The sequence below is a fragment of the Anser brachyrhynchus genome, assembly GCF_964034855.1.
Source record: "Anser brachyrhynchus genome assembly, chromosome: Z".
Taxonomy (NCBI): Eukaryota; Metazoa; Chordata; class Aves; order Anseriformes; family Anatidae; genus Anser; species Anser brachyrhynchus.
Window position 1 is genome coordinate 78,310,371 of NC_137697.1, and position 18,819 is coordinate 78,329,189.

Genomic DNA, 18,819 nt, shown 5'->3' on the forward strand with positions numbered 1-18,819 from the left:
GCTATCTTTGTCTTGTAAAGGTTTTAACATACAGTGACCTGGATTATTAAGTGCTTAACATGCCAAGATTTTGCATTTTACACCGTTTGAATATATGTGCACATTTACAATCTGTTATGGTATCATCTTTGCTCCCACTGACACACTCCATATTTGTATTTTTGGTACATAAATCTTTTTAGCTCAACGTTCAATTATAAGAGACTGTCTTGTTTTTTGCTTACAGAAGCAAGAATTACCATATTTTACATTGAGATAAAAACAGCAATTATTTTAATTGCATTCAGAACGTGAAAAAAATAATTGAGTTCATAAAGCAGGTCTGCAGTAATGGCCTGCTTCTTGCTGAAGCCAAAAGCAGTCTCTTCCTTTGGAACAGCTGAAAGCCGGACACTATTCTGATGTAAGGAGTACATTTGATTTAAAAAAAAAAAAAGAGGATCTGTAAGTTTCTGTAGCTCCCACCCCAATCTCTTAAGTGATCACAAGCTGCATGCTAATGATTCTCATGTGAGTGATTCTCCCTGATCTTTCCTCCCAAGGGCTTCTCCAGGGTCCTTATCACCACTGCCACCACTGGTGTTGGTGGCTCCTGATGGCTTTGGGGTGTTTGGGGCTGAAACAGATGATGGATCCCAGACCAGCCCCACCACAGTTGCCACCAAAAGTCCCTCTTCTCTTCTATACCATTCTTGCCTCTTTCTTTCTTTCTTCTTGTCTGATGGCCAGCTACTCTTGTGCAGAGCTGTGATAAAAAAGTCACAAAATTAAACTAGCCATCAATTTTAAGTCAATCCTTCAATACCTTTCTGCAGCATTCTCTTCTCTGTGTCACATTTGGCACAAAACTCGCTTCCACCTCCAAGTTAGCTGTACTAACCACACTTTTGGGCTTCTTACTGACCTTACGGAATATTGAACCATCTACAGTGAAGGAATTGCACATAGTTCACATACTGAGAAAAACAGAAGAGCATAACATAATGAAGGAGGTCCAAATTACTGGAAAGAGTAGAAAAAAAGATGCAAGGATGCCATACATGGCAGTAGACTATCTAATTATACAGAACACAATGATATGATTGAGAAAAGTTGCAGTCAACAGAAAACATCCAAAAGCCTGATTTAAGAGCAGCCTACCTTTCTGTGAGAAATATGCCACCCGTGAAAATATGGAATGGGAAAAGCCAAGCAGGAATCTCTTTCAGGAGAATCCTCCCTGCCCCCATTTCTCCACGTCGTGCTGGGAGGGAGCGATGGCCGTGCTGCTGCGGGGCAGTGCCAGGCACGGGGAGCCCGTCCCTCACGCTCTCCACGGCGTGACAGCGAGCCCAAAACCTGGGGGCAGGCCTTCACAAAACGATCTGCCAGCTTTAGTGCCACCCAGCGCCGCTGAAACTGGCAGTGGCAAGCTGTGGTCGCCCTGCTGCTCCTTCCCACCAGCTGGGGAGGCGTGAGCAGAAGCGCCTTGGACGCAGCAAAGGACTGAAGGCAAGACCTTCGAAAAGCCCTGGATGCCTCCATGGAGGGTTATGCTGCGAGACGCTGCACTGCACCAGCTCCATAAGCGCTGGCACTTGCAGCGATCTCTAATTCCATCTTTTAAAGGTCGGCACCCCAGGATGGTGTGTAGGGAGCATGGAGAGCTACCTGCCCAGCCCAGCAGTTTGGGTGCCACTGTGCCAGCCAGGTGTCCAAAAACTGCGTGTTTCAGCAGCTAAATTAAGATATCGAGGACTCTACCCCTTTGTCTTTTATCCTGCCTGCTTTAGAATAGGCTGATTTATCTTATTTCAATAGTATTTATCCTAATATCAGGATATTGATAGTTTAACACTGCAGAATTTAAATGTTTTCCAATGCATGTAAATTTAAAGTCCTCGGTGGTATTTGTTACGTTCCTTCACCTCTTGGGAAGGGCTATAAAAATCTGCGTATGAAATCCAGCAAGAGTTTGGATTTTTCTTCATTTTTACAATATATTACATGTATTACAATAACTCATGTCAATGGTATATTTAAGCTCTTAATACAACTATTTAGAAGTAACATAAGGAAGATGTTTATCTACATTTTTCAGTGCAACTTACCGTCTTTTCAGTTTAATATCTTTGTGATTCATTTCTTTTCTCAATTCTTTTGCTTCAGAAAAGATTTTCCACCACTTGATTTGAGCAATTAAAACTTTGGCACGAAAGAGAGACCAGCTCTATAAATAAGATAATTTCTTATCATAATAACTCACTTCAATTTTTTTATTTTGTTCAGGCAGTCAGGATTTCCTGTTCATCACTTCTCTCTGTGTGCTGTGGCGAATGTTCTCCAGAGCCATGGGATCCATTCAGAGTCACAAGGTAAGGGCAGATTCCAGAAAGCTCAGATGTTTGCGGATCACCTAATCCTTATCAAGGTCTTTCTCCGACAAAAATTCAGAAAACAATATTGTCAATCAGCTATTGCTGTATTTTATAACTATTTTCAGTTACTCCTTCTCCTCTATTCTCCTCAAAAAAAATAAAATAATATATATATATAATATTTTGGATAGTTTTCTGTGTTCAGTACCCTTTATGGTGTTTGTTTGTTTGTTTGCTTCTTTCTTTGTTTGTTTTGTCACCAAGATATAGTTGGGTTGGTAATAAAGCTCAGATTTATTCCACATGTAGAGAACCAGGAACAAAAAAAAAAAAAATCCTCCTTTTCTGTTAGTCAAAGAAAGAAATTAAGTGTGTTAAGAAATTAAGAGTAAGCCACTGGCTGAAACTAAGAGCTTCTGCTCTGGCTCTTCATTTTTGAGACGATTGCTGTAAGGGTCTTTCTCATGTCAACCACATCTGCTGGCCATTATTTCTTACGCTTCTGCAAGGTATTGTCACTGTGAAAGGGGCCTATTATATACTTAAGTATTTCCTGCCTGAGAAGTGGATTAAACCTTCTGTTAACTGCAGAGGTGCACAGAGATTCTGGAAATGTGCATTTTAAATCCTTCTTTTAAACATGATGTTCTTTCCTTCTTTCTTTCTTTCTTTCTTTCTTTCTTTCTTTCTTTCTTTCTTTCTTTCTTTCTTTCTTTCTTTCTTTCTTTCTTTCTTTCTTTCTTTCTTTCTTTCTTTCTTCCTTCCTTCCTTCCTTCCTTCCTTCCTTCCTTCCTTCCTTCCTTCCTTTCTTTCCTTCTTTCCTTCTTTCTTTCCTTCTTTCTTTCCTTCTTTCTTTCCTTCTTTCTTTCCTTCTTTCTTTCCTTCTTTCTTTCCTTCTTTCTTTCCTTCTTTCTTTCCTTCTTTCTTTCCTTCTTTCTTTCCTTCTTTCTTTCCTTCTTTCTTTCTTTCTTTCTTTCTTTCTTTCTTTCTTTGTTTCTTTCCTTGTTTCTTTCCTTGTTTCTTTCTTTCCTTCTTCCTTTCTTTCCTTCTTCCTTTCTTCCTTTCTTTTCTCTGGCAATTAATTCAGTTTTCCGTCATATTTTCTGTTCACAAGCTTTGGTATTCAATGAACCGAGGTTTGTAATAATAGCAATCCTTCTGTTTGCTTGGTAAAACAAGCAACATCCTCACCTCTAGGATGTTCCTTTCCATCAGCAACTGATACAGGGTGTATGGAGTTCTTCCCCTGGGTGTTATAGAAGGGTATATTTTGTATGGAGGAAAGGAGTACCACAGAGACAGGACAGGACAGATTTGAAGTGATTAATCTGTTGTGGTTGATTTTGGATTTCGTTTCCTTGTATCCAAATTAATGGCAGAATGCCATTAATTTCCTCTGGGCGGAAACAGGTGCTATGAAACTGTCCCGGCGGAGTCACAGCACAGTTTTATTTCAGCGAAGAGGACGCTTTTCACACCGCCCTTCCCACAACGTGTGCAGTGAGATAGGGCCCTCGCCTCTTCCCAAATTCAGTGCGAGGAAGCCTCCAGACATCCCGGCAAGCTGATTTCGTGGGTTGGAGCAGAGCTGCGGAGGGGTGCCAGCCTTTCAGGAGCTGTGGGGCTGTTTTGGCTGCCCTGCTGGAGCCACCCAGCTGGCGCTGCATGATTCTTTGCAGGGTCACAGAAGGACTCAAATTCATTTGCAGTCTGTGTTCTCAGGCGAAAATACTGCCTATGTACAGAGATATCTCCTTAAGGGCCTTTTAGCCTCTTACATACTCAGCACTTGCTTTTGACATATGTTTGTAAAATATCTCAGTCGTTTTCTATTTGCAGAAGCATCAGCAAAAAGGAGAGGACTGCGTTTTGTCTTTTGCGCCTCGACATGATCGGTCCTGTGATGTACCCTGCACATCCACGCTGCGTAACACAAGCAAAACACCAGATGATCTCAGCGATACAGAGGGCTGTCAAATCCGACCACCAACGCCGAGCCCCGTTTGCACCTAATCTTGCCCTGCACCTCCTGGTGCTGACAAGGAGCTGTGCATGCACGGCCTGTCCCTTACGCCCCACCAGCATCCCCACGTGCAACACTTCACACGGAAACAGCAGCCTTTGCTGGTTCTCGGACACCCACCTCACTCACACAGGCTGTGGCCTGCATTTCCCTGGCCCACCTGGAAATGGAGGTGACGGTGGGCGTGCTTTTGGCACCACGATGACCGGCAGAACAGAAACGTCGCCTGTGGCATCTCGCACAGCCCTCCGTGATGTTTCTGTAGGGGAGCTGTCTGCAGTTGTGCTAGCGTGCTCCCTGAGTCGCTCAAATCATCCACCTGTGGTCGCATGTTTCACTCGGAGAAATGGCTCACGCGTTCCCCTCAAAGGACGCCCCACTCCAACGGAGTTTTCCCCGGCAGAGGTCAAACACAGCACTTATCAGAGGCCTCAGACAGAGCCGCAAGGACTGCCAGAAACGGGGGCCAAGCCCCCCCTGTGGAGGGGCAGGGTGGGAGGGCAGCACGGGAGGATTCACCACCAGCGTGCCCCGCCGCGGCTCCTCTCCCACCAGGCCGGAGAGCTGCAGCCCCGCAGGCCCCGCCACGCTTCCTGGGCAAGAACAAGAGACCGTCGCTCCAGCAGGGCGGTGTGGCTGGGCACACAGGAAACACCCAGCCGCCAACCCTCAGCTCGCTGCCTCCTCGGAACAGGAACCGGGGTTTCCCGGAGACAAGGGCAAACACAGCGCGGCCACCGCCGGGCCCGGGAGGGAGCTGCTGACCCCTCTGCCCGGCAGCAACATGCTACGCAGGCAAGTTCGTGCGCCACGCAGGCCTAATTTCAGCGTAGAGCACCCTGCCCGCTCCCAGGGGACAGGTGCCCTGAGGACGCGGTGGTGGGCCCGTCTGTGGTTTTGCTTTCTGCTCCCCTGAGCTGCCCCGCGAAGTTGCAGACCGGCTGCTGGCTGTCGGGGGAGGTCGTTGGGAGGCATTCGGGTGTTCGTAGCACCCTGGTTTCCTTGGCAATTGCTGCTGGAACTCTGCCCACGTGGGATTAGGATTTGCGTGACTAACCGTGAAGCTTCGAAAGGAAAAGGGAGGAAAAAATACCGGTTTCATCCTACAGGGTGATCCCTCCGTAGTGTTCAGTCCATGGTTTTCCTGAGACTCTTGGTCGCTGCTGCCAGAGGGGAGAACTCGGTGCTGCTGTGTACGTATGCAGGAAGACCCGCTCTGCAGCTCTGCGGGTGTCTGTACATTTAAAACCCTTTTTGGAAGTGAGAACTTGCACACTAAAAGTGCTGCTGCCTAAGCAGGTACTACACACGCAGTACTGACTCAGACTTCAGAATTACAGAGGCCTTTTACTACTTCTTTTCACATGGAGCTGTAACAGTGCACGCTATCTACCTTAATTTATGCATTCATAATTCATGACACAGCGCAAATAGTGCCCTACAGATAGACAGAGTGTGTTACAGTTATTTACTTGGATTTCTCATTAGCAACATCGGGAAAATGTTTATTATTCAATCTCAATCTCATTATACAGTTATATATGTTGTTACAGTATCGACTACACTGTTAGATGATTTTGGACCAAAATGTTGGTTTTGATAACACCGATGCAAGCATGCTGATTTTGAGAAGGTTGTGTCTGCATCTCTGAGAACCAGATTTCTTCCCGGTATATGTGAGTTTTGGCTATGATTATTTATCAGCTTTGCCAGTCTGGACATTCTCCTCTTTGACGTGCCTTACTGGATGTCGGCCAGCATGTTTTGCCATGTTTACACTGCCTAATAAAACCTTCCACTGCTGCTCTTCAAAAGCAAATGTTTCTGCTGGATTGGCAGCCCTGGGATGCAGGGGCCTCGCTGTTTATTTTCACAGTGGGTACTGCCTGGAAAGCTGCGCTTGTTCCTCGCTGGGTGATCATCCCTGCTGGCAACCTCAGCCAGCCAAAGGCAAAGATTTTTCCTACTGGATTTGAAATTTCCCTGGGAAATCAGCCCCAGTTCCACACAGTGGTGGGTTGGGCAGTGCTCATTAAGGCTTAGGAAAAAACGTCAACACAAACAGTGTCCTGCTCTGAGAATTGTCCAGAACAGGTCGTGGGCCTGCTGAAAGCCCACCCAAAACTGCTGAACCCGCCACTTGAGCGCCAGCCCTTGGCCGAAGGGTGGTCTTGGTGCTCCAGGAGGTGGGCAGAGGCGCAGAGCAGCTGCTATGCCAGCCCACGGCACGACCATCTCCTGGTGCTCTCTGTACATGATTGCCCAAATCCAGACACTAAGCATACTCTGAGCCTTTGCTTTGCCTATCCTTTTTGGTTATCCTTATTTGCATCTTCATTTTGAGAGGCTTTTCAAAGGTTTGGTGGCTCCTCTGAGCACGTCCGCACCTTCTGAGCGTGCCTGCATCGAGTAAGGGAGTCTCTGCCTTCAGAGCACCCAGGAGGATGCTCCACGAGGGAAGAGGGATGCCCTGCAGAGGGCTAAACGCAGACCTTTCTGCAAGCATCTCTCACTCGGTGCTAAAACTGTCGCAGCTCGGTGACGGGAAGGGGATTTGCGAGTGCAGTTGTGACACAGAAAATAAGACCTGCGGTCACATTTCTGAGGAGGTGATGCAAAGTATTTGCAAACTATGCCGTCCTCAAGATCAGGCAGAGCCATGCAGCTTCTTCCAACTGGCAGAGCCAGCCAGTCAAAATGCTTGCAAATATTAGTTACATTTCTACCTTTGCCTTTGCAAACGAGACTGAAAAATGGGGAAAGTACTTGCAGTTACAGAGTTCTGTGCTAGCTGAATCCACGTACTGCACCATATCGCAGACCGATTTTTCCCAAAGGACTTAAGGTTTTGAAATGCCCTGTATCCATTCGATATTTTCACTTCTAGAGAGTTATGTATGTATGTCACCAGCCTGCTGCGGTGATAAGAGCATGAGGGGAATTGTACCACTAACAGTCAGATTTTGCATGTGGTGGAGAGGCAAGGTTCTGGCTCCCGCTTTTGAGATTTGACCCCATGCCAAAACGTAGGTCAGGACCGACTCCTGAAGGTTGTGTCCTACGTTTAGCTCCTGGAAGAACTACTTGATGACATGTGTCGTATGGAAAGTCCACCCAGATGAAAGCCCTCGGGTTTTTACAACCCAGGGAGGCTGAAGTAATCAAGCTAAGGAATGAACCCAGAGGGCAGCCGAGGAGGCAGAGCTGAGTCCTCCCATCTGGATGCTCACGTCCAGCACAGCTGCAGCACCCGTGCTGCCTGCAGAAAGCGGAGCACCGCACGGTCTTACAGAGCGCTACCCCCAGCATCCTCTCTGTCCTCCCACTAGCTTTGCTGGGCCATGGGAAGCACCACACCACCACACCGCTGCCTGCACAGCCAGAGCACAGCTTTCAGCCCCACGGCATTGGTCACGACGTGGGTGATTTTCCCAGAAAGTACACGCTAGTGCTAGCTTTCCCTGCTGCTGCATAGCGTGCACTGAACAGTGCTGGGCAGCACGCTCAGCAAGTCCACACGGAGCTCCACGAGGCATGACAGCCTGACCGCTGTCTCGGATATGGGAAAAACCAGCTATTGTTTCAGCCTGGTTTACATAAATATTCAGGAGGCAGATCTGGGCACAGCAGTGCTCTGAAGGAGCCATTTGCTGAACTCCTTAGATCTTTGTCATGGCTTAAAAACCTCCTGTCCAACAGATGTTATCAAGGAACTGCTAATAAGAGCATCAGGATCGTTTCACTCATGACAGAAGCAATTAGGCAATGCTGACAAATCATTGCTGGTGATGTTCTGCAAAACATTCGTTATTGGCTTTAGCGAGGAACGTGCCTGGGGTTAATTTCATCAAATACTTCACACTCACCTGCATTTCTGGCTGCCCACCCTTTGCCCTGTTTCCCAGATAGTGCCTCTGGAGAAGCAATGTTGAGGAGCTGGTGACTGACCCCAGAGCCACCAGTCGTATTTTGGGATGGCCTGAAGCCTTTGGGAGCACTATGGTGAGGGGTGGATGGGCTCCCTGGGGGGTCTCACACCTTTGCTCTGCTGCTGCTGCAACCCGTCTGCTAGTGGCACAGCCTTGTGAGCTGGAAAGCCATCAGTACGGCCACGTGTGTTACCCAAATTATAGCCACATTGAGCTGCCTTCATAATAACACATTCCACATTATTTCGCTGTACTTTTTATTTTGTGAGGAATTGTAGGCATCTTGGTTGCACGTTGGTTATTTAAGAGGCTGCCTATTCAACAGCTATGCAATTACATGCCTGTTTTATAGTCTCATTTCTCTTCGTGCAGACGGTTTAACAATGATTTATTTGATCAGCAGTAGCAATGAGGTAAGTGCTCTGTAATACATAAATTACAAATCAGCTAATAATTCATGGGGTTTATAAATATATAATAATTAAAAATAAACTACTTGACAAATTTGTCCTCAGCTTGTCTGTAGCTACAAGGGGTAATAATTTTAGAAGAGGGACCTTAAATTCAGCATTCTGGGACATACATCACTAATTCCATCCATACTTATAGAGATACCAGGAGATGAGTCACATCACCGATCGTTTTGTTCAGCAGGTTGCTCACAGGACAACACAAATAAATTCAACTTACCATCTCGCAGTGTTCGTTGACTCCCGGGTTAGAGTCCCTTGCAGGGTAACCTTGGTTATCACACCATAACTATGAAATACGAGGCCGCACTGCCTTGTGCAGGGAAGGCGTGTGGGAAGGAGTGCCGCTCAGCGCAGAAGAGCATTTGTGTCAGGCAGCTGATGGCAAGGAAGACAACTGCTATTAAGAGCTGAGTGATTCGTGCTGAGTATTATCAGCCTCTGCAGCCTAGTAATGTGCTTCCTCAGGTCGTCTGAGGCTCCCCTGGAGCTCCACATTGTGGTTAGGGATGGCAGCAGCCTCTCTACACCCTCGTGGCTCCCCACCCATGCTACAGATGGGTTTCAGACCCCGTCACGAAGCAGTGCTCCTTCCTGAGCTGCCCACCCTGCCCGCCTCCGGGCCCTGCTCTGCTCCTGGCTGGAAGTGGCTGGGGGTAGCCTCAGGGTGCAGAACCTTTCCCTAACACCCAACCTGACCCTCCCCTGTCCCAGCTCCATGCCGTGCCCTCGGGTCCTGTCGCTGTCCCCAGAGAGCAGGGATCAGTTGTGGTTAGACTGACACATCCTCTCTTTGTTTGGCACCGCGTGGCTTCTGCACAAGAAATAACACAAGCCCATATCTCAAAATGCGGGACATAAAGCTGGCAAGAATTATTCTTAAGATTTTGACGCCTTTTTTTTTTTTTTTCTTCCTCCTTGCTTTATTGGCCCATGCATGATGCTGTAAGCTATTAGCTTTAATGACTCTTCCATCAGGTCATCCATCTCAGGGCAGTGGGATCTCGCAGCTCACTGGGCTCCCTCCCACCGGACTCTGTCTGGAGCCGCTGCAAGCACAGAAGATGCTGTGGCTAATTCCTGCTGGTAGGAGAAGACAGACGCTCAGAGACACAGGACCAGCCTTGAGCTTTTTGGCATATAAATTTTCTCCTGTGCAGAAGAATGGGAAATGTTTATATTAACTGAGCTAGCAGGGAACTAGTAAAGATTCAGATCAGTGTACTGCAACAACAGCTGCATATAATTTGTGGTGTTACACAGTAAATTTCTGCAGGCTTTGGAAGGCTCTTTCAAGAGCTGTGTTAAAAAAAGTCTCAAAAAAAAAAAAAAAAGAGTTATGTCTGGCCAGATTTATTGTGTGTTTCAGACAGTTCTTAAATCTGGCCTTGGCGTTTTCTAGCAGAGGTTTTGCACAACAGGTACCATCCCTGATTGTCAGAGGGGATGGAAGAACATACTGCTGGGCTGGTGGAAGGGAAGGGGTCCCTGTGACACCACACAGAGGGCAGAGTGACCTACACCAGAAGTACACGCTGCTCTTACCCTCAGCAGGTGAAAATTTTCAGGATGCATGGCCAATGGCAAAGAGCCCATCAGCTATTACTGAAACTCCTGCTTGGATACAGGTTTCCAAAAGCCAAACAGAGGAGATAATTTACGAAATACCCACCTGCGTGCAACAACCCCAGTTGGAAAGGAGCCATTTTTCAGCTGTGCAGAACGCCTTTGCTTCCTCATTCCTGTCCTGAGACTCCCCTTCCATCGGCGAGCATCATGCTGCATTTTGGCTCGCTGGGGAGGATGCACTCACCGTGGGTTTTTTGTTCAGATCCAGACATATTTTCTCCGAAGTCCCTGTCAGACAGAAGGAGCCAATTCTCTCTGAGCCACAGCCTTCGTAGCTCTCTGATGAACGTGAGAGAAATGAGGATGGATTGGCTCCTACCAAGAACGTTGCAGGTTCATGCGACTTGAAGGCGCACGTTGATGAGTTGCGGCCATGAAGTGCCATTGTGGCAGATTGATTTTTTTTAATATTTTTTTTTTCCAGAACTGAGGAGATTACTTGAAGCAGTGGCAAATTGATTAACTGCCCATGATGTCACATTTATAATGTTCCTCCTCTGAATTTTCATGCTATTTTCTTGCTTCCTCTTTCACTCTGAAGGCCACTGGCTTAAACTTGGCTTCCCACAGTTAAATCTGCAGCTGTACCATCAGACAAGTCTGTTAGGTAATGTCCATTGTCTCACTAAAAAAACAATGAACTTATGCTAGCAGCACAATACTCTCCTTTATTTATTTTTTCTTAATAAAGCCACTCTCAGTAGTAACAAGAAGAAACAAAGAAAATCCAGGAAATATAGCATCGAGAAGTATTTGCCTTACTTGAATAATTTCCTTCCTGATGTGCAATGCTTCCCTGAAAAAAAGTGCCTCTGCACTGCCTTTGCTTTCCGATAAAAATGAAGTATGAGAAGTTGCTCCACCTCCCAGCCTGTCTTCCTTCCTTTAATAATTTTTGAATTCCTTGGACATTTCAGACAGATTTGAGGTGGCTTAGGGGTCAGAATTCCCAGCAAGAGAATCGGTAGACATGTAGAGCTGCAAATAATTGCCACTGCTGGCAATACCTGGGTGCTTACGGCCACTGGCCTTATGCTTTCGCACTTTACCTGAAAGTGCAGTGCTCACCTTGTTCCTGAGCTCCAGGGGATGTTCTCTGCCTGCAGAAAGTGTCCTGACACCTGTGGGAGCAACCGGTGCAAGTGCTTCCAGGGTATGCAGTCCTCGGGATCTGAGAACCTTGGCTTCTCCACTCAGGCGTTAATTAGGATTGATAATAATAATAATTGACAAGTTCGGAGCAGTAGCTCACAGGGCTCATTTACAGCAGACAGCTCTCCTGAGGGAGATCGTTAATAAATCAAAGTGCCTTGGGCCTCCTAAATCCATGCTGGCTCTACTAAAGCAAAACAAAAGCACAGCTAAAATTTTTATTTTAAGTTACAAGGCCAACAAAGTTCTTAGCAGAAGTTAACTTTTGTAAATTATGGATCTAAATCTCTGGTCAATCTGGCCACACTGACAGAGCATTGAGGGTGTTTTATTGCCCTTGTTACGTGTACGAGCATTCGAATCATGCGATGACATATGATGGTCGAAGTCTCGTAACAACAAGGAAGGTATTTATGGGTGGTGACATGACGTAGCTGCCCCTGTGCACCCAGATGACAGAAGCACTTGCAGCTGGTGCCAGCCTGCTTGGGGTGGGACAGAGCGACCCTTTCCCTTTCCCTTTCCCTTTCCCTTTCCCTTTCCCTTTCCCTTTCCCTTTCCCTTTCCCTTTCCCTTTCCCTTTCCCTTTCCCTTTCCCTTTCCCTTTCCCTTTCCCTTTCCCTTTCCCTTTCCCTTTCCCTTTCCCTTTCCCTTTCCCTTTCCCTTTCCCTTTCCCTTTCCCTTTCCCTTCCCCTTCCCCTTCCCCTTCCCCTTCCCCTTCCCCTTCCCCTTCCCCTTCCCCTTTCCCTTTCATGTTTTGTAACAAACATGATACTTTTCAAAAACGAAGGGAAAAACAGCTTATGTACACCTTTTATTTTCGCTCAGTGACTTCTGCTGTCATAGTGGAAGAGAACACACACAGCTTCAACTGGACATTTTGGTTTTTAGAGCTTTTATCAAGAGGAGATATAAATTAAGTGTTCAGATCTGTTTTGTGCTTCATGGTTGCCAACGGTTATGTGTATTTTAGTCTTAATTGTGCAGACAAATGTAAAGCAGCTCCTGATACACAGAGACATAAGCCAGCTGCAGAGCATCATTGCAGCCCATATGGCTGTAAAATATTTTGCAGAGTATCCTTGGGCACACTTCAGTCATTAAACTGTCATCTTTGCGTTTTGTTTATTGATTGAGTAAGGCAGCTGAACTCTTTTCCCCTTCCCTTTTAAAGATTATTTTTACATTGGAATTTTTATTTATGTCAGTCTAAAAGCAGTGATCAACAGAAAACCTGTAGGATTATTCCAGTGGTGGGTTGGGGGGGGGGGGGGTGATCTATGAGATCTGTGAGGTCCCTTCCAACCCAAACCATCCTCTGATTCTGTGATTTCTTTCCCAACTGGCTAACTGGGTATTTTTTCTTCATCATTAAGCTAAGGGTTTTAGCTAAATTTTATGACATAGGAGTATTTCACACAACACTGAAAGCATAAAAAATATACCATCGGGTTAAATTTAGACATAAAACAAACTTCACTTTCTGTATAACATGCAAACCTGAGGTTCTACAGTAATTAAATTTCTCTGGCTTTTTACACAGGAGTAGCCAGTGGCTCCAGTTTCCCTTGAGCTCCAGACTGTTCATATCTGCATGAAGCTTCGTTCTGTACCTGCCAGTTCCAGATCCACGCAACATCCTTCCTCTCCCCCTCTCTTCTATATTTATATGCAGTTTCACTGGGTATATTTGAGCCCAGGATTCATTCCCCTGGGTTCTGGTGGGTGGATGGGGAACAGATAGCTGCAAGAAAACCATTAGGCGTGCAGACTTCTTTCCAGCGGGTAGGTGTCAGCAATGCAAGGGAAAACAAAACCCAGGCACTTGGTGCAAGCTCTGCCTGCCCACTCCCGGCCGGCGCACGTTTTGGAGACTGCTCTGCTCCAGCTGAGTCTGCCGGGCTGCTTCCAAGGGTGGTCACCGGTTGTGTTCGTTTTTGCCTTAGTTTAAAATGGAGGAAGAAGAGGTTAAAATGAGGATCTCAGTGATGATATGCTATGGAAGCACTGTGAATCCTCAAGTTCATGGGACCTCCCAGTCACCCCTCCTTCCCCTACCTTGCACAACATATCCCAGCCACTAACTTCTCACCAGGAACTTTCTCTTCTAATCTAGCTTTATGAAGGCTGTGCCACTGTCCTCACCGAAAAAAAAATGAATCCAGGTCCTCAGGCTATGTTTTTTACCTAAAAGCTGCCAAACATGGGGTTTCTGGTGTTTGCAGGAGAGACGTGTCCCCTGCTCCTGGCCCCGGAGACAAGACACGGCGGCTGGAGGAGTGGATCTCCAGCCAGGAGAGGACCACAGCCTTCCTCCTCCACCAGGTCTTCCGAGTCAAGGACAACATCGTCTCCTACCTCCAGGAGAGCTCGGGTTATCAGCACAGGGAGACTGCTGCCCGGCAGCTGCTGGAAAACCACGTCCAGACCATTGCAGGCATGGTTCAGAAGCTCAGCCAGGACATAGAGGTAACACATGCTGAGGACAATTCCCCTGCTAACGCTAGGGAAAACGCTAGCTTCTGCTCATCTGGCTCCATGGGCAGGAAAGTCCTTAACACGAGCACTGTGTTTTAGGGAAATTCTGATTTTTTTTCACATAGTGGCACTTGCAGTTCCTGGTGAAAACAGAAGGGAGAGGAGTAGGAAAAATAAAAATCGTAATTGGAAAGTAAAGCAAAATAATGAGCAGATTAATGAGTTTTGGGGTTGCTTTCTTCTAACTGAAAGGTTCAGATTCCATTTGTTTTCTGTTTTGTTTGAGTGTGGGAGATTGAATTCAAGAGAAATGAGTAAACTACATTTTCATCTAACATATAATACGAAGGCTCAAATTTCATTTTACTTAGTTTTCTAGCTGCAGATATTCTACTTTACATAAATTATGTATGCAAACAAAATCAGATGTTGAAACTTTTCACAAAGCTCAGTTAAAACTGAGGTGAATGATCAGGTCACACTTTGAACTGACTGACAATTCTGTACTGGAAGTGCATGGGATGATATATTTATTTATTTGTTTGTTTATTTATTCTGACTAAAGATCTTTGATTATTTGTTGTTATTTGACAAATTTATATATGAAATTTACCAACACCTTTTGGCTTTTCTTCTTGGACAAAGGTGTACAGGACAAAAATATAGTGAAATAGACTTCTCAAGAGGATTTTTTTTTATCCTTTGAAGTGTTAAATGTCCTCCAAATGCCAGTAAATTCAAAATTTTGTTTTTCATGTACTTGCTGAACTATTTGACATGTAGTGCATTTGTCTTATCAAATATGAAATCTTGGCTCACCTGAGATCACGACTGTTTTATGAGAAAATCACCCAAGTTGTTATCAGCTTTCTAAGTCTAATCATTTTCCTTGGTTGTAAATCACTCTTTTTTAGGTCCTAATCTCAGGTGCATGTTTGCTTTGTATGTGAAGATTTGTTGTGAGGCTGTGAGGATTTATTTGTTGAGTGTAAAGCACAGAAAGCAGCTTGGTGAGACCTGTCAGTCAAAGCCACCAGAGGATCAGTACAATTTGGGAGAACTGCTCCTGGCATATAGCAAATTAGAGCGGTTGAGCAATGACCATTTCTCAAGCATTGTGAAAAGAAAAAAAAAAACAAGGGGATCCAACAGGAAATGTGACTGACATACTACAAGTCTTCCTGCAAGCAGGAAGAATATCCTTCAGAAAAGGATATTCTGCTCTGGGGGAGACTCTGGCATGCTGCTGCCGGAGTGAAGCTGAAGGTGGGGAAACGCATCCCTCTGCCACAGCTGGAAGAGGCTGCTGCTGCATCAAAGTAATTAGTGGAAAATTCGGTGTTCATGATCCTCTGACTGGAGGTGGTGGTAGGACGTGGGGTGGCAGCTCTGCCGTGAGCAGCAGGTGTGCTGCGCTACGCCAAAGCGTCAGCTCCAGGCCTCTCCTCTCCACCCGAGAAGTAAAACCAGGGCATTTGGGGCATCGCTCCCTCCCTCAGCTTTCTGTCTGAAAAAGGTGATGGTAGCTCACAGAGACTGTCTGAAGTTAGTTCTTGTGGCACACGTAGATCCTTTGGGGCAGTCTCTCCTTCTGCCTTCAGACCAGACATTATCGCTGCACAGTAAATCTGGCACCAGGCCGCAAGACAGGCCTGGATGAGGCACTGAGCAGCAGCCGACCTGCGTGCACATTTGGGGCTAGACGGGTGTGTTTTCAGTGTTTTTTACAGCAGGCCCATGTCCTATGGGCCAGTGTTCTGTGCCAGACAGTGTGTTTGGGGATGTTTCCTCAGGCAAGCCCAATGAGGAGCGTCAGGGAGGAGACCGGCATTTGCGCGTCTGTGGCATGGGTGGGAGGGCTCTGTTTGACGCTCTGTTTCATGTCTGACCCTTATTTAAAAAATAAATAAATAAATAAAAACCTAATGTAGAAAACCCATAGTGCATTAAAGATCTTGAATCTACAGGTTTTGGAGAGGCAAATAAGAACAAGGGATGGTGCCACAGCGCAAACTAATTTTGCTGTTCAAAACCTGGACCATAAATACATCCAGAGTCTTGGAGACCTGCGTGGAAGAGTGGTAAGGTAAGGAATAAACAACAGCCCCCTTTTTCATCTCTGTTAGTCAGCTTCTGCAAAGTAAGTTCAGAGCAGGCGTGAATGTACTTTGCACTCATTTTATATCTCCATTTTAGGGCCAGATCTGTGCTGTGCACTCTCCATGTTAGTAAAATTATCAAGCCAGGGAGGGAAAATAACGATGTTGTCGTGTCTCATTCTTCACCACACACTTAACACTGTGGAGAATTTATCCTTCCCCAGTCTGGCTAGACTTCAGCTGTTGTAGTTGAAGCCTTCCTGTTGTTTCACTAGGATGTGGTGTAGGGTTCTTCACCTCTTCTCTTGGAACGTGGGGCTTTGTGAGCAAACCTGATTTCTTCCTTTGAAGGTGGACTTCCATGGGGCATTTAAATAATATGATTAAAACAATGAGAAAACAAAACTCTGCTGTGTCATGTCAAGGGAATACATGGGTTAGGAGCTCTCTAAACTAATGTATTGGAAAAAGTTGCCTTTAAGGAAGAAAGCCCCTTGAACCAGCATGTTTCTAATGTTTGTTTGTTTGTTTGTTTTTCCAGAGGCCAGTGATATGCTTTTCATATAAAATCACTACTGCTGATATTTGTAGATAACACCAAATCATCAGTTATCAGAGAATGTCCTGGATTAGGGACCCTGGCGGCTGGTTTATAAATAATGTGTTTTATAAACCCATTGAGGGAGTGCTCCACTCGTGAATGCTCCCTGAAAAGTTTGGGGAATGTGCTAGGTATATAACTGACTGTGGGTTCTCACAGTGATGCAGTATCAGAAATGCCAGGAATATGGTCTTGGACCAGAGATCAATAGGGAGATTTTGATAGCTCTGTGCTTGGCACAGAGATTGGTACTAGAATACTGCGCTGGGTCCAGAGTTCTCTTTCTGAAGTGAAAACTTGATGCGGTGTAAAGAAGAACCAGGAATGTGATGGTGGGATGAGGAAAATTTCCAGCCAAGAGAAGTACACATCTATGTATAGTTTCTAAAAACGAAATCCAGAGATGTCTTCATTTCCATGTATAGCTACCGGGAGAAAGAGAAAAAAATCATAGGGTGCTGAAGGACTCCAAAACTGATGAAGAAAGTCTCGAGAATCCAAAACTAGAAGCTGAAGCCAATACATCCACAGTTGGCAGGAAAAAAAAAATTTAAAAAAAATGTTTTTTTTTAACCTTGTGTCTGATTAGCATTGGAAGGAAGTAGGAGGAGATCCTGCAAGATTTTCTTTCTCTTGCTGTTCTCAGATTCGGATGGGCAGACTTTCCAGACGATATGCTTTCGGCACAGTCGTAATATTCAGTGAGTGATGTGTCTCACTACTCTTTCCCAGCATTTCCCTATTGCTCTTGCCAGGTACACTGAGGCTCACTCCCATTTTCTGTGCTGGATCACTGGCCTGCAGCAGAAAAAACAAACACATGAAGGGAGAGCAGGAAAAAAAAATTAAAAAAAAATCTGGAGAGACAGAAAAAAAAAAAAAAAAAAGGTTGGCCCACTTCCACTTGCACAAAGAAAAAATCCAACAAGGAGGTGGAGCTCCTCTGGGGACCCACAGCATCGCATGAAGTCAACAGCATCATCATCTTTTTAGTATGGAAGCTAAGTCTTAAGGTCCCATTTATGTTTATACGGTATATGTGGGTTCTTCATGTTTCTTCGATCTTCAGTCAGGATAAGCAATTGCTGTGTATAGCAAGTAGAGCCCAGAGTGGCTAGAGGCATAAGGTGCATATTTCACATTTTTTGAATTAATAGAAATCTTCCCAATGCAAACTTGCAATGACTGTTTTCCTATTGATTTGCAGCCTAACCTTAATCCAAGAGTATCTGGGATGAAATAAAGCTTAGTGGACCGATGCTCTTTCTCACGGCAGATGATTCTTCCCCGTTTTCTGCCACATGTAAAGGATTAATGTGGATTAGCTCTTATAATTCAATTTGTGTCACTCTTTTCTCCCTCTCTGTCTTTCCCTGAAAGACAGACAAAGACCTCTTGCCAAATACTAGGGCAGCTGTCCATCGACTCTGAGACATTCTGACTACATTTCCACACCATGTAAACATCGATGTGTCAAATAGCTGTGACTGAAAAAAAGAGCCTTCAACATCATCAGCTAACATCTCAAACCAGCTGTATTTTTTATTTGTGTTTAAATTCGTAAAATATATTGAAACAATAATTCCTTTGGGAATGGGATCATGTATTAGAGCGACAAAAATAAGGTAATCAACTGAAAAAAGAAAGCACCACTTATAAATATTGACTGCTTAAAAACACTGGCTCCTCTCTTCAGTCTCACCAACAAATGACTGAATAAACATTGCACTTTACACAGACATTTACATTATACTTCCTTTTTCTTGTGGACTTTTCTGTTACTCAAAGGAAAAGTCCAGCTTAGTACTAGGTTGGTGCATTCCCATGAAGTTAGTTGACCCTTCAGAATACGCAATACTTTGCCAAATAAAACACTCCAACATATACTGCTCCTTCCATGACTGTGAAGAGTAAAGCTCCTTGAATCTATAGCAGGCAGCTGTATTCCTGCCTATAATTAAATCCTTTGGTACAACCATTAGAGGCTTTTAAGACTTTATTCTTTTTAATTCATACACAAATCTCAAAGGAGCGCTTTTCTACACCTTTCCCAATCTGTCCTGCTCCTCCTTGCACACTTC

At 45.2% G+C, this 18,819-nt stretch overlaps 1 protein-coding gene across 6 annotated transcripts in view; it reads left to right on the forward strand.

The window, feature by feature from the left end:
• The first annotated feature begins 739 nt into the window (after positions 1-739).
• Positions 740-18,819, forward strand: part of FAM81B (family with sequence similarity 81 member B) — a 34,704-nt gene continuing 16,624 nt past the window's right edge. The window contains exons 1-4 of one of the 6 annotated variants that reach the window (XM_080573720.1): positions 740-5,175; positions 13,886-14,029; positions 16,006-16,124; positions 16,679-17,546. In XM_080573720.1, the coding sequence (XP_080429846.1) occupies positions 4,246-5,175; positions 13,886-14,029; positions 16,006-16,124; positions 16,679-16,688 (1,203 nt within the window). In that variant the 5' untranslated portion in view covers positions 740-4,245 and the 3' untranslated portion in view covers positions 16,689-17,546. Of the gene's footprint in view, positions 5,176-13,785; positions 14,030-16,005; positions 16,125-16,678; positions 17,547-18,819 lie in introns of those variants that run through there. The other 5 variants (XR_013943431.1, XM_080573716.1, XM_080573717.1 and 2 more) reach the window with 5 other exon arrangements.